We start from the raw sequence: 16,270 nt of genomic DNA, 5'->3' as shown, positions 1-16,270 counted from the left end.
CCGATGGCGATTGTAACCCGATTACCATTGGAGGAAAGAATGAACGAGGCTACCGCATTGCATTTCAGTAAGTAACTGACACGGAACGCTTGCCGATCCGTACGATAAACCGCGATGTTTAAAGTTTTAGACTCTTGGCACGCTGATGTTATTTTGTTGAGTTTAAACATGGTGCACACTCACTAGATCGTTAATTTGGTTAATAATGTTTTAGTGTTGATTAATGCACGACGAAGGTAGCAAGGAGTTCGAGAACGTTTAAGTTTTGAAAAATGTAAATGGGAATTGTGTAAACATAGCTCTGGGCTCAATATTGTTTTTTCCTTTAGAAACCCCCGACGAAGGGTTCATTTGCACCCGAAATGCATTGGGTTAAATATGAAATGCATGAAGTATGAAAATTGTTAATACTTGAAAATAATGTGAAATATTCACAAAGAAGTAAAGAATAAGAATGGAAACACAAAAAGGTGTATGAACTTTTATTTGGGAATAGAATGGATTTAAACTAATAGGACCTTGGATGTCCATTGAAAAAAAGTGCATTCCTTCAAATCGTGAGCAGCACTCTGCTCTCATCTATGTTTCACTGTGTCCAACTCCCCACAGGCAGTCAACCCCACGCTGTGCACAGCCTTTGGCCGTGCGCAGTGAGGAGTTAGCCACAGGGCTTGACCTGCTGTTAGGCCGTGATTCCAATCTTCCAGCAAGCTGCCAACCCCATGTTTTGCAGTCTTTGACATCAACAGCACTCTGGTGGGCCTTTGGGCCTCGGGACGCTATCCCCTTGGGACCATAACATAAATATCATGGGGAGGCCATCCTCCCCGAGCCTTAAAGGGCCCCCAAGACCTGACCCCTGAGGGCTACATACAATTAAACAGGGGAGTGGGGCATTCAGCACCGCTCCCCAAGCCTCCTTAGGCCCCGGGGACTCCACCCCTGGGACCAAATTCTAAAGGAACGGGGGTGCAGCCCCCCTACCCAAGCCTTAATAGACCCCGGGTACCCCATCCGCCGGGGCACCATATTTTAATAAAAAGGGAGGTGGGCTGCGTGGCCTCTCGCCCCCCAGCCTATTTGGGCATGGGGACCCCATCCCACAGGGCCTCCACTAATTATAGGCCAATGACCATGTCATGAGCGATGTCATTTGAGATGTCATCAGTGATGTCACTGACCATGTCATAAGTGATATAATATGTGAGGTCATAAGCAGTGCATTGCAGGGGCACGAGTTATTTATTTATTTTAAAAGTTTTCTATAGCGCGAACATGACTCAAGCGTGTATCAGAGCGCTTTACAGGAAGGTTGAGGGGGTACAGGTCGATGGCGGCGGGAGAAAATTAAAGCAGTTAAAGCATTTAAGGCAGTCTACATCAGAATCAACAGTGCCATGAGGACATGCGAACATGGGCTGTGACAGAGGACGGTAGCAGTTACGGGAAGTTACATTAGGAACAGCGATAACACAGTAGGGGCAATACAGGGCCTTAGCAGAGGCCAGTTGGTAACACATTACGCTAAAGCAGGCAAGGTGGCGAGGGAGAGAGGCTACCACTTCAGCGTGTTGTTCATCAGTAGTGCCTTCATTTCCCTTTTGAAGGCAAAAGTTTATGGAATCAGTCTTGTTTTAACCGGTAGGGAGTTCCAAATTCTCGGGGCAATGCCGGAGAAAGTGCGTTTGTAGGTATTCAGTTATTTAAATTTCTTTGGCTTGAGGAGCAAAGTGCTGATGAACTACAAGATAGTTCAAATTGATTTTTCAGGTACAGAGGGGTATTGAAGTGTAGTGCTCTATGGGTCGTACAAGCAATTTTTAACTGGATCCTTGCCTCAAATGGGAGCCAGTTGAGTGATTTCAGGTCCGGTGAGATGTGGTTGGATTTCTTGGAACCAGTGACAAATCTAGTCGCAGCATTCAGAGAAGCTCAGAGTGGGGCTAGGTTGAGTTTAGGGAGACCGCAAAGACTGGCACTGCCGTATTCGAGTCTTGAGATGACAAGTGCTTGCACAGCCGATTTGAAGTCATCTTGTGGGAGGTAAGGTTTGAGTTTTCTTAGGATGCTCAGATGGTAGTTCGCTCCTTTGGTCGATGCTTTAATGTGGCCTTATATGTTTAGATTCTATCTAGTACAACACCCAATGATTTAGTGGAGTCAATGATGTGTGGTGTGCAGTTGAGAGCAGTGAGGTCTGTCTGGAAGTTCACCACAGTGGGGGTTTGTCTAGTGGGTGAAATGAGGAGGAATTCAGTTTTAAGGGCGTTTAGTTTGAGGGGGTTGGAGGTTAACCAGTTTAAGGTGTTGTGCAGGGTTCCGTTGAGCGACTGGATATCTTCTGGTGAAGACAGTTGTGTATCATCCGCATACATGTGGTATTGGATGTTGGAATCTTTGAGGATTACAGTCAGTAGTTCCGTGAAGAGGTTGAAGAGTGTGGGGGAGAGTGAGTAACCTTGTGGGCAGGGACTGGAGTTGGATAGAGTTTGATTTGATTTGATTTTTTGTGTTCTGTTGTGGAGAAAAGAGGCAAAAAACACAAGATGATGGACGGAATGTTGCACAATGGCAAAACATTCACCGCCAGTCACAGTTATGGGTTTAATCCATCGTTATTTTGCATACCACACCACCGCAGTTCAGACATGGCCATATGCAAATCAGTCTTGACCCTGTGCCTCATGGGGACAGTCCAGCCCGAACTGCCAAGCCATGTCTTTCCTGGACCGGAATCAAGCATCCTAGGACCGGTTTCTGGCTATCAGCTGTCTTCGGCCATGTCTGAACTGGGTTGGCTTGGTGAGGAAAATAACGATGGATTATACCCAGATCTGTGACTGGGGGTGAATGTTTCGCCATTGTGCAACAGTCCGTCCAAACTCTTTTGTGTTTTGCTTAGAAAAGAGGCAAACCATTGTAGGACAGTGCCTGAGAGTCCCATCCTACCTTCCAAGAGATTAAGTAGGTTGTCATGTTTGACTGTGTCAAAAGCAGATGAGAGCTCGAGAAGTATTAGTAGGCAAGCTTCGTTCTGGTCAAGCATAGATAGGGCATCATCCACTATATGAGTGATGGCCATCTCCGTGCTGTGGCCAGAGCGGAAGCCCGATTGGAATTGATCGAGGAATTGGAAATGGTCAATGTGTTTGCGCAGTTGATCATGTACACATTTCTTGAGGAGTTTAGCTAGGGTAGGAATGTTTGTGATTGGACGATAGATATTCAGGTCTTCAGGGTCAGCTGTGGGATTTTTCAGAATAGGGAGAACTAGGCCCGCCTTCAGGCAGTCCGGGATCTCCCCTTGGAGAAGCGAGGCATTGATGATCTTGGACCAGAGCGGGACTGGAGTTCCTATCATTTCTTGCAAGAAGTTGGGGGGAGGGGGGTTATTGAAGTGATTTGAGGGTTTCAGGGTCGATAGGATGCTGAGAATGGCAGTGTTGTTGAGGGCCGTGAATTGGCTCCAAGAGGCATTGTTTTTGGGGAAGAGGCAGGACAGCATAGGAGGGGGGTGGGTAGAGAGGAGTCAGGAGAGGGAGTCGGTTTGGTGAGAGCCGTTTTGAGGTCAGATTCGATCTTATTCGCCTTAGCGAAGAGGAAGAAGTCAGCAACTGCGTCACAGCTCGGCTGGGGGCAGGAGGAGATGTGGGGTGATTGGCCTGAAGTGTTATTAGATTATGACTTAATCAGCTCAAAGAGTCTATTTGGACGATTTTGGCTTTGTCAAGTTGGGTTTTAAAGAAGTTTGCTTTATCCGTTCTGATGAGTTTATTGTATCTGCTCCTTTTTAGACTAAGAGTTTTTAGTAGCTCAGTTGATGCAGTTGATCTCCAAGCGCTTTCTGCTAGTCTAAGGCTGCATTTGTCAAAATTAAGGGTGTCATTAAACCATGGTTTGGAGTCTTTGATGGGTATCCTTCTTAGTTGAAGGGGAGCAGTTGCATTCAGGGCAGACAACATGAAGTTGTTATAGTGTTCAGTGAGGTCGTGAACGTTGTCCATGTTAGCAGGGGGCCGAACGGAGATATTGCAGTGAGAAATGAGCTCCTTTAGGCTGGTACTGTGTAGCGATCTTTTCCACTGTTTAAGTTTTAGTGGTTGTGATCTTTTGGAGGTCCAGCTTTCAAGGATGCGGAAGGTGATATAGTGATGGTCAGACCAGTCGCAGGGGAGAATGGAGTCGAGTTGAATGGAATTGGGATTGGCGATGATTAGGTCTAGGGTCAAACCTAGTTTGTGCGTGGGATTGTCATAGATTTGGGACAGGGAAAGATCAATTAGGAAGTTTTTGAGATTGTTAACTGCCTGATCATGTGACTCATTCCAGTGGAGGTTGAAGTCTCCAAGGAATATTTCGGGGGTGTGTCATCCCACGTTGGATTAGATTGTTTCCATAGTTTGTTCAATAAAAGGGAGGTTGTCTCCCAGAGTGTGGTAGAAGATGTGCAGGCTACAAATGGATCTGAGCTTGGTAGTTATATCCATGGACAGATAGTCACATGATGAAAGATTTGCTGAGGGGGACTGTATTGCTGAGAGGGAGCTGTGGTGAATACAGGCTATGCCACCACCCGTTTTCTTGACTCAATCGAGTCTGATAATGCTGTGGCTGGGAGGGACTAGAATGTCAAGGACGAAGCCCGAGGAGTAGATGAGCCAAGTTTCGGTGATGATAGTAGGTCAAGTTCCTGAGCTAGGATGAGATCCAGTGGCGGCTCGCACAGGTAGCGCTGTGGGGGATTAGGGCAGGCCAGCGGCTGGGGCTAGTGGAGTGTGGCATACAACAGGAAAGTGGAGAGTAAGGAAATAAATAAAAGCACTCACTTTGCGCTTGTAGCATCGCTGAGTCGGCGATGTTACAAGCGCAAATTAAGTGCTTTTTTTTATTTATTTCCTTACTCTCCACTTTCTCGTCGTATGTCACACTCCACTACCCCCACCCAGCCTCGCCTCGCCCCGCCCCACAGCGTTACCTGTGCAAGCCGCCACTGATGAGATCTGCAAGGTCCGTGGCATGTTTCACCGCTGACCTACAGTTCAGTAGCCGTCATTTCAGGTGTGCTTTGTGTTCAATGACAGAAGGCTGTGAAATGGGAAGTTGCTGGATGTTGCTGGCATTTAGGGTGTTGGCGTTAATTCTGGGGGCTTTATGTGGGTTAGGTGTGATGCATTGTATGGCTTCAGAACTGTCTTGCTTGGGACTGCTCATTTCAGGGAGATTTAAAGGGGTGGTTTGAGAAGACCCATAAGATCCAGAGGGGGCTGAGATTGTCTTATGAGGTCGTTGTACTCTCGGAGGAGGGAGAGAATGTATCATTCTGATTGCTGATTTTTGGATCTGGCGGATCTAGATGGGGTGGGGGTGGTATTCCAGTTCCGGCCTGGGGGTTTCAGCCCTGGGAGGGTAGGTGACATTGTGACATGATAAGATGGAGTACAGTGTTGCAAAGTCAAATGCCGGGGATCCCGCAAGGTCTTGTTGGACGCGAGATCAAGAGCCAGGACAGCGATGGTGTTAAAGAGATTTTGGATGGCCGTTTTGAGCTTGAGAAGTTCCTGGTTTATTTCAAGGAGCTTGGCAGCGGGATCCGGAGAGGTTCACGGTTCACGTGGATGGGAGGAGGAGTTCTGTTCCCTGACGTGGGTGTAGGTTAGTTCACAGAGAGGGGATGAGGGGGAGTGGGGACATCCTCCAAATAGGCTTTCCGTCTCAGGTGGAGAAGCAAACATGGCGAATGGATGCTAGAGGGGGAGTTAGGGGGCTTAGCAATCCAAGTGGAGAGTGGGCCAGGAAGTTGTGGGCAACGGGAGTTAGGCGGAAGAGCGGTCGGAGGAAAGGGAGAGTGGGAGGTATGGGCTAGGTGATCTGGGCTGGGGATAGCAGGCTCCTCAACCAGGTGAGAGTGGAGATGGGGAAATATGGGTGGTCGAGGCACAGTGGATGAGTATGAAGAGCCTAGGCGGGGCTGAGGGGTCTGGAGCCTTAAGAGTGTAGTTTGAGTAAGAGGGGCAGTCGACCAGTGATTGTGGGACAATAGGGAGGGATCAAGTTGACCCTGGGTTGAAGTTAATGTAAGGTCATTCAACGGGTGAGTAGGTGCTTTTTTATGGTCCAGCTATTTTTGTTATGAAGTTGACTCTTTCATCAAAAATGGCCAGGTTGTGATCTGCGGCCTGAATGAGTATAGCCCCATTGTTACAGATGGAGATGGTAGCGTTTGCCCTAAAAGTGGGTAGGGCATCACCAATAGTCTAATACCGTGAAGAAATTGTGGAATGAAATCCTCCACTTGCCTCTTCTTTTAGTATTAAAGATCGGGTCATTAGTAATCACTACTTTTTTTTAAACAGAAATAAGGGTCAAAGATAAGGGTTTCTGGGTGGACTTTGAGTAGTCTTTGAGAGACTTGGTCGCGTTTTTGGAGAGGTTGGTCGGGTATTTAATTGTATGACTGTTCATACCTAAATTCGGGAGTTCATTCTGAACTCAGCGGAGGGGGGCATGCTGGGGTGAGATTATGTCGACGAGTATTAATTGAGACATGGGAGTCGAGAGGTTTCCAGTGAATGACCCTCAGTGGTGTAGAATTTTGCACAATAAGGGGTTAGGGTCTGGGGTATAAGTCTTTCAGGAAATGGTGTTAAGGTGGGGGTATCGGAGAGGGCCGCTGGGATGCGCCAATCTAATTAGAATGCAAAAACCTTTGAGTGTGGAAAAGGGTAATGGTAGTGGGATTGCCTGGTACGGTTAGAGGGAGGCAGGGAGAGCGAGCTTTACTGAGTGGAGCGAGGACAGGCCATTTGGAGCTCATGCAACCAAAGTGAAGTAAGCCATTTGAGGTTCCTGGAGTGAGAGTGCAGTATACCCCAACCGCAATCAGGAGTGATCCTATGGCTAATTCAGGTTAAGATATTGGAAAATTTATGCTAGGTAACATCTGCTTAGTGTGTGGGATAGGAAAAGGGTAGTGGCAGTGCCTAGTAGTAATAGGGGAACCAGGGAGAGTGGAACATTCTGAGTGGGGCGAGATCAAGGCAAATGATGCATCGGGCATGATCTTACAAAAAGCAATCGTATATAGCTTAAAGGCAAGATGGAGAGTGATAATTTTCAGCGGAAGAGCGAGAAGAGGCCATTTGCCGCACCGGGCGCGAGCGTCAAGAAAATTCTTTCAGCAACAGGCGGCGGCCATTTTAGTTCGATTGAGTTTAGTTTGAAATTGAAGATTAGGAACGTGCAATCAGCTAGGTGCCCGCACTTACCTTATGAGCGATCTGACTGCCTGAGGAGAGCGGTAATTGAGACGCCGGGAGCGTGCGCTCAGTAGATATCCTCCGCACTCTGGAGGACGGGTGACAAGCCGAGTCCACGTGTGGCGCAGTCCCTCACAGCATCCGGTGGTAACGGGGGCAGAGGGGCAGATGAACGGGCAGAGCAGCAGACCGAGGTGATTAAATGGCGGGGATATACCCAGAGTCGGCAGGAAACTCAAGTTAACTCAGGTACCTATAACGGCTGAATTTCTCTGGTTTTGTATGAGTAAAATCCGACCCCAACTATAACGTCCCTGTAGCCTTTGTTTTGTTTTGTGAATTTGAAGGTTTTTAAAAAAATTCTATTTGCTAACTATAACATCCCTGCAAACTAGCATTCATGTTTGCAGAGTGGTGGCGAAAGGGTGCTGTACCTTCAACCAGCTCTCAGATATTCCACTATGTAGGACTTACAGGAGGTACCAGGAGGGCTTCTTGGTCCCCAAAGTCCCTCTGGAGCCAAGGGAACATTGTCCCCTAACTAGTAGTACAGTGGGAGGCACGTTTTCAGAGTGGTAGAGAAAGGGGTACAGCTTCTGACAACTTCCCAGCACTCCTGCTGTGTGGGACTTACTGTAGGTAACAGGAGCCCTCTCCTGCCTCCCCCCTGTCTTTATCAGGCTGTCTCATGGTTTCACTTTCACACGCTGTCTCATTGAACGATTGATGATATGTAACCCGGGAGCACTAATAATAATTCTTGACTTATTACAAGCCAGCTGGGTTTTATTGACCTCTGGAGGATGAGAGGCTGGGTTGTCCATGCCTCAGAGCGAACATGTGACCCACAGGTTACACACACAGGGGTCTGCAGCCGGCGATGAACTCACCGAAGTCAGCCATTTTGAGGTGTGGGTATATTAATGTTTGAGCAATGATTCATCCAGGTTTACTTCCTCCTCTTCTCCAGGTACTGCGTGCACTTCCGCCTGAAGCAGGTGGGGTCTTCCTGCCGTCTGCACTCCTGGACCAGCCAGCTGGTGAGAGAGAGGCGGGTCTGCGTGGAGTGCCAGTCCCACGCCATGGGCAGCCGGGGACGCTGCGAGGGAGATGGGCTGGAAGGCTCCCGGTAAGTGTGTTCTGCGCCGCGGCGCACCTTTAACTGGGTGTGCATGACGCGGGCCCGGGCAGTGCTCGCTATTTACAATATATGCATGGCTCCTACTAGTGCAGGCCCGAACCTATAGTTTAGGGTAAGGCACAAGCATTAGCTCATTTGCATAGGCCACGCCCCCACAAATAAGAGCACACTGCCTCAGGCCTGCGCCAGTTCACATTTAGCGCCGACATGATCCATATTACAGAAGGAGCTTTACAAGCAGGGCCGGACTGGACACGAAAGCACCCATGGCAAATTTTGTCAGACAAACTCCCCATATGGGGCATAGCGAGCTACCACGGCAACCCTGACCACTACAAGGGGGATTGGGGAGTTCCCTCCTCCAAGAAAATGTTGGAAAAATAGCAAAAATTGTGTATTCTACAAAACCTTTTACATTATATATTCAATTGTATTTGTTTTTAAATTATGTCATGATGACCTTACAGTACACTAGTATACGGCAAAGTGTAGGAGGGCTCTTCAATTATTTCCTCACTATCACCCTCCAACAGTGCCCCTCGTCTCTCCAAAGCCTCTCTCTCACATGTATTTCATTTGTTTTATAGCACCAGTGTAATGAGTGGTTAATTTGTGTTAAAAAAAACAGAAGTTCCAGGGCTCTAGTTAGCAGGCAGCTTGCACCATCCTATTTCTCCTGTTAACGCAGCCTTAAATGCAACCAACTGCTGATCATGAAAGTGGGGAAATCATGTGGCATAATGGCCAGAGCTGCCGACTTGAGAGCTGGAGAACCAGTTTCTAGGGTTCGCATAGGCTCGACATCCTGTGATTCTAGATAAATCACTTAATCTCCACATAAATTAATGTGCCCTTAATTGGGATTCATGAAAAGCGCTGGTGTTGATGATTAACTCCTTAACCGCGGTGCAAACTCTGCCGTGGTGGGTGAGTTTTATTGAGTGGGCGGGGCTGCGTCGTCCAACGGAGGTGCACAGCACTACTGAGTTAGTGCTTGTGACGGCCGTTGGCCGACGTACGCACGTAAGGGGTTAAGTGCTGGTGCTGAGCACCGGAAACCACTGGCTCAAATTAAGCACTGACTGTGTACCGTGTCAGAGCAGTTTACATCACACACACACATACAGAGATAATGAATCATATATGTGTAAATCAGTGTATAGAAAATGTTACATAAGACAAAGGGGACTACAAGGTGTAGGAGCCACGTCATCCATGCTGGTAGGCATTTTTAAAGAGTGCTTGGTCTGGGGAGGCACAAACTCAGGATTCAGAGTGTAATACTGTGGTAAGGGTTGACTTTCCGAATAAGAATTTATTTCTACCCAAACAAACCCTTTCAGCAATATTAGGATAATGAAAGACTGAGAAAAAATGTAACCGACATTACAATTGTAACTACACAGTTACGAAAGGATCTCTGTGACAAAAGTGGTAACCCACTGAGCTCTGGACATAAAACACTGTCTGTGAGCTTCATAGTACACACTCTTTGTGGCAGGCATATTAGACGTCTACGCTACCTTAGAGGAGTCAAAACTGCCACTAGACAAAACTCTGACCAGGAGGGACATTCATCACCAGAGTTATCTTGGCACTTTTTTTGTTGCCTGGAAACATTTGGATATACAAGGAACTCTGCAGTGCTTTCAAAACTGTTGACCTGCTACAAAACCGGGGTCCAGGAAAAAAAAAACGGGCCCCCTCTCTTTCAGCCTCCCTGGGAAATGCTTGCTGCCCTGTACCGCCAGACCGGTCTCTTTTGCACGCGCCTGAGCCCCCTTCTAAATGAAGCAAGTGCAAATGCCCTTTGTGCCCCTGGGCACCATGTTTAATATGGCCCCTGGTTTCAACACACCACTTACAGCAGACCTTCCGAAGGGAAACACAGCCCCCGCCCCCCGGCCTTGCACTGTGCAGACGGTGGGGGTGGTAAGGGAGTTTTTATATCACCCAGGGATTTTGTGATCATCAAACTAATGCTATTGGCTAAAAAAATGTCTCTAAGGTCTTCCCTTATGATGCACCGAATCCCATTGAATACCCTAGGGTTATTCATATGGGGAGAAGAGTAGCTGAAAGAACCACAAAATAGGAAAATATAAACAACTTGTTTTTAAATGCGCAGCAAGCATTTCCCCAGCACAGAAATCTAGTGCATATTTCCTCTGGCTTTTTCCCCGGTGCAATCACCGGTTGGACACCCCTCCTAGCACATTACAGGGATTGCCATTTCCTCAGTGGTATGAATTGTAATGCACACCTGCTTCCTGGTGACGTGCAAGTCAGAAAGACATTGTATCCCTTTCACGTTTCAGAGTTTAGTACAACAAAAGGTGATGGGCGTAGTGCTTGCAAACCTCCTACTGGCAACCCATCATGGCTGCATTCCACTCATTTGTTTTTGCCCTCTGTGCCACCCAGACTGGGAGCAGCCATATGCAGGTCAGTCTAGTTCCACTGCTAGGGCGCAGCCCCTCTAAGTGGGAGCACAGGTAATCACAGGGAACTTCCAGCCTTGGGCCCCTGTAGAGCGGTGCAGCTTGATCGTAAAGCGCAGCGAGTAACTCACATCTGGGCACATCCGCCGGACTTACGACTCCGTTTAAACAACTGAAGTTGATGGGTAGAATGATAACATTCTCTGTCACAGGCAGTCTCTCTGGGATGCATTCCAATCCATTGTTTTTTGCCCACTGGACCACACCAGATGGGAGCACCCTTATGCAGATCAGTCTTGGTTCTGCTCCAATAGGAACTGTCCAGCCGAACAGCCAGGCTGTGTCTCCTCTGCATAGAAACACAAGACACCCCAGAGGAGTTTGATCTTTGAACCACAGCGTGGCACAGCTTGGAGCCTATTGCATAGAGATCACTGTACTCAGACCCGTTTCATTCTTGTTAGGCTTTGTCAGTGAGGTGCTGGTTTGATCCTGTGGCACAGCGAACATGCTACTCAGTCCAGTTTCATCCTTTGGCGCCTCATAGGTGAGGTGCAGCTTGGATCCTGTGGCACAGCAAACATGGTACCTGGACCAGTTTTATTCTTGTTGGGCCTCATCGGTGAGGCGAATCTCAGATCCTGTGGTACAGCGAACATGGTACCCAGGCCAGTTTCATTCTTGTTGGGCCTCATCGGTGAGGTGCAGCTTGGATCCTGTGGTACAGCGAACATGGTACCCAGGCCAGTTTCATTCTTGTTGGGCCTCATCGGTGAGGTGCAGCTTGGATCCTGTAGCACAGCGAACATGGTACCCAGGCCAGTTTCATTCTTGTTGGGCCTCATCGGTGAGGCAAATCTCAGATCCTGTGGTACAGCGAACATGGTACCCAGGCCAGTTTCATTCTTGTTGGGCCTCATCGGTGAGGTGCAGCTTGGATCCTGTGGTACAGCGAACATGGTACCCAGGCCAGTTTCATTCTTGTTGGGCCTCATCGGTGAGGTGCAGCTTGGATCCTGTAGCACAGCGAACATGGTACCCAGGCCAGTTTCATTCTTGTTGGGCCTCATCGGTGAGGCGAATCTCAGATCCTGTGGTACAGCGAACATGGTACCCAGGCCAGTTTCATTCTTGTTGGGCCTCATTGGTGAGGTGCAGCTTGGATCCTGTGGTAGGGCGAGCATGGTACCCAGGCCAGTTTCACTCTTGCTGGGCCTCATCGGTGAGGTGCAGCTTGGATCCTGTAGCACAGCGAACATGGTACCCAGGCCAGTTTCATTCTTGTTGGGCCTCATCGGTGAGGCGCATCTCAGATCCTGTGGTACAGCGATCATGGTACCCAGGCCAGTTTCATTCTTGTTGGGCCTCATCGGTGAGGCGAATCTCAGATCCTGTGGTACAGCGAACATGGTACCCAGGCCAGTTTCATTCTTGTTGGGCCTCATCGGTGAGGTGCAGCTTGGATCCTGTGGTAGGGCGAGCATGGTACCCAGGCCAGTTTCATTCTTGTTGGGCCTCATCGGTGAGGCGAATCTCAGATCCTGTGGTACAGCGAACATGGTACCCAGGCCAGTTTCATTCTTGTTGGGCCTCATCGGTGAGGCGAATCTCAGATCCTGTGGTACAGCGAACATGGTACCCAGGCCAGTTTCATTCTTGTTGGGCCTCATCGGTGAGGTGCAGCTTGGATCCTGTGGTACAGCGAACATGGTACCCAGGCCAGTTTCATTCTTGTTGGGCCTCATCGGTGAGGTGCAGCTTGGATCCTGTGGTAGGGCAAGCATGGTACCCAGGCCAGTTTCATTCTTGTTGGGCCTCATCGGTGAGGCGAATCTCAGATCCTGTGGTACAGCGAACATGGTACCCAGGCCAGTTTCACTCTTGCTGGGCCTCATCGGTGAGGTGCAGCTTGGATCCTGTAGCACAGCGAACATGGTACCCAGGCCAGTTTCATTCTTGTTGGGCCTCATCAGTGAGGTGCAGCTTGGATCCTGTGGTAGGGGGAGCATGGTACCCAGACCAGTTTCATTCTTGTTGGGCCTCATCGGTGAGGCGCATCTCAGATCCTGTGGTACAGCGATCATGGTACCCAGGCCAGTTTCATTCTTGTTGGGCCTCATCGGTGAGGCGAATCTCAGATCCTGTGGTACAGCGAACATGGTACCCAGGCCAGTTTCATTCTTGTTGGGCCTCATCGGTGAGGTGCAGCTTGGATTCTGTGGTAGGGCGAGCATGGTACCCAGGACAGTTTCATTCTTGTTGGGCCTCATCGGTGAGGCGAATCTCAGATCCTGTGGTACAGCGAACATGGTACCCAGGCCAGTTTCATTCTTGTTGGGCCTCATCGGTGAGGCGAATCTCAGATCCTGTGGTACAGCGAAAATGGTACCCAGGCCAGTTTCTTTCTTGTTGGGCCTCGTCGGTGAGGTGCAGCTTGGATCCTGTGGTAGGGCGAGCATGGTACCCAGGCCAGTTTCACTCTTGTTGGGCCTCATCGGTGAGGTGCAGCTTGGATCCTGTGGTAGGGCGAGCATGGTACCCAGGCCAGTTTCACTCTTGTTGGGCCTCGTCAGTGGGGTGCAGCTTGGATCCTGTAGCACAGCAAACATGGTACCCAGGCCAGTTTCACTCTTGTTGGGCCTTATCGGTGAGGTGCAGCTTGGATCCTGTGGCACAGCAAACCAGGGGCCTCATTTATGAGAAATGACGCATCACTGCCTGAAAGCAGCGATGCGTCACTTCTCAGTGCGCACTCCTTGCGACATTCCTGATGCGTCATATTTAATGTATGACTCATCATGTCGCAAGGAGTTACAGATACGTCAGTATTTCTGACGTATCTGTAAGCGCAAAAGTGACGCATTGCTGGAGTGTGTCACAAAAGTGACGCAACTCCAGCAATGCGTCCTTTCACATGGGGCAAGCCCCACGTGAAAGGGCCTGCGTCAGTCTTACGCCTGCTGTGAGGCAGGCGCAAGATTTTGACGCAACGGCGTCCTAAAAGTGACGCAGTGAAATCTCATAGATTTCACTGCATCAATTCTATGACCCTTCCTTGCGTCAATACGCCCCACCTTGCATACATTATACCTGGCGCAGGTATAATGTGGCGCAGGGGTTTACAAAGTGGCGCATCTACCTAGATGCGTCACTTTGTAAATATGGCGCAACAAGGCGCATTTTTTATGCCACTGGTGCGTCACAAAAAGTGCCCATGTACTTTGGAAGGCAATCCTGCTCTGCAATACCCAATTTCTTCAGAGCAGATTTACTCTCACTTAACAGTTTGACATACTTAGGTGATATTTCATCTGCATAAATCCATTTCACAACTATAACATTTTCTTGCCATTTGGGCACGTAAGTAAGTTGAACCTTGTGAATTCGATCAAAGTTCGGTTCAGCTGTTGGCATAAGTGGAAACACTGCCTAAGGGTGAGAATCCCTGTTTTTAAAACAGAAGTATAATATGTTTCCAATCTTTAACAAAGTGGTCTTGCACTCTAGAAACAACTACTGAACAGATGGTAACGGCTATTAGTGTCCAAAGTTCAAACACAAATATAGAGTTCGATCTTCCCAGACAACAAATCAGTAGTCGTTGCAATTTTATTGTAGCCAATAATTCCTTGAAAAATGTCATAAAAACACTTCAATCTTTGGACAAGACTGCCAACGCGTTTCGTCTCCCTTGGGACTTCTTCAGGGCTTGATAAGTAAAACACATATGGCAAATATTCTTTACAGTGTGAACAATTCAAGTAGATGGGATCGGTATCTCCCTGGAGTCTGTATGTAGCATCCGGTTCAAAAACAGTTTTTTTAAACTAATAGCCGTTACGATCTATTCATTCGTTGTTTCTAGAGTGCAAGACTACTTTGTTAAAAATGTATGTTGGATGGGTTGTACCCACCTTTCACAGGACGTATGAAGGTCACGTCTTGGGTTCTTTGCACCTAGGTTATACTATAATATTACAGCCACTATACGTCATTGTAACTGGTGCTGGATTTTATTGCCTTGACCTTCTCTTTTGTGTCTTTATGTTTCCAATCTTATCCAACTTGGCGGACATGTTTAAGCGAGCTACAAGCAGTTGCACTCGCCCGGGCTCATCAAGACCCCTCCATGGACATTCCAATGGACATCTGGAATTAGATGCAGGGGTCTGAAGTTACTCCTCGCTGAGGAGAGGAAATAAGGGAACAAGGAGGGGGGGGGGCTTGTAACACCTAAGCCTTGTGCACCATGAGCAAATATCACCTTAGTGTCAATTCCTGACCCACCTTCCTCCTTTTATTTTATTTTCTAGAACATTCTGGACTTCCGCTTCAGTTCCTGGGTGCCAAGGCTCGTGGGTTCGAGAATCTCTCCAGGAGGACTGCACGTGCCCCCAGTACTCCTACCTCTTTGTGTGATGGCACGGTCTGACAGCAAATATGTGGGGGGCCATAAGCCAAGACTACCTGGGCCCAATGGGAAAGAGAGCTGAAAGCGAGTGGAAGACCCCCCACCCACTGTGCCGTCCCTCGTGGCGCTTTCACCATGGATGACGTGTTATTTATCAGAACTCTGCATTGAACCAAAGCACAAGGGAGGGTCGGTGTCTTTTTTATTTTTTAACATTCATCCTTCTGTCTCTCACATGAGCACAACTTGGTCCTGTAGCTCTTTCTGTTTGTGCGTTTCCTGCAGCAGAATTGCAGCTAAAGCCACTATCATGCAATCGAATGTAATGTTTTTTTAATGGGTAAAATCAAAGTGGCTAATGGTGGCCTTGTTTGAAAGCAAGGAACTGACGATTTTTGGGTGCAAAAGCATAAGATTTCGTGTTCACTTTCCTTCTAAAAAGGAATAACATCAGCAAAACCACTTTTCACACAATTATATACTATTTACTTTTTAACAAATGATGCAAAATTAATAAAATCATGGTTCATACTGTCACATGTTTGAAAGCTAGTAATTTACAAATGTGGGGTTCAAAAGTTAGAGATTTTGCTATTTTCCAGAATCTTCGTTTGTGGGGCATAACATCTTATTTAAAAAAATTTATTATTCCTTGAAGATTGAGCGTGGGTAAAGAATTGCAGCTAAAAGATGCCAGGTGAGTATGCAAACCAAAATTCAGTTGTTTTATTGACTACTCAAAGGACAAATCATAAACACACCAGAATGATTACATATGTCTATGCTGTCCTGTTGTCAGTGTTTATTTTGTGTTTGGATTTCAGTATTTTCTTAACGTTTTGAAATCAGTGTTTATCCTTGTATCTGCAACTGCCTAACCCCCACATAATAGGTAAAAACAGTGTTTTTCCAGTGTTTACAAAATATGTTGTTATTAAGCACATATTTAATTTAAAGAAGTAGTAATGCAGGGTATGTAGTGTCTTCCCATCGTCAGTGTGTCCTATAAACTATGTTAGAC

The 16,270-nt window shown here is 47.7% G+C and overlaps 1 protein-coding gene across 2 annotated transcripts in view; it reads left to right on the top strand.

Moving 5' to 3' along the window:
* Positions 1 to 15,785, top strand: part of LOC147678985 (somatomedin-B and thrombospondin type-1 domain-containing protein-like) — a 325,963-nt gene extending 310,178 nt beyond the window's left edge. For both annotated transcript variants that reach the window (XM_086942709.1, XM_086942708.1), the window contains exons 4-5: positions 8,227 to 8,385; positions 15,152 to 15,785. In XM_086942709.1, coding sequence (XP_086798835.1) covers positions 8,227 to 8,385; positions 15,152 to 15,257 — 265 coding nt within the window. In that variant the 3' untranslated portion in view covers positions 15,258 to 15,785. The remainder of the gene's footprint in view (positions 1 to 8,226; positions 8,386 to 15,151) is intronic.
* Positions 15,786 to 16,270: the final 485 nt, after the last annotated feature.

This window comes from Lissotriton vulgaris, chromosome 11 (assembly GCF_964263255.1).
Source record: "Lissotriton vulgaris chromosome 11, aLisVul1.2, whole genome shotgun sequence".
Taxonomy (NCBI): domain Eukaryota; kingdom Metazoa; phylum Chordata; class Amphibia; order Caudata; family Salamandridae; genus Lissotriton; species Lissotriton vulgaris.
The sequence above is the reverse complement of the archived record's forward strand: the minus strand, read 5'-3'. Positions and strand labels throughout refer to the sequence as shown.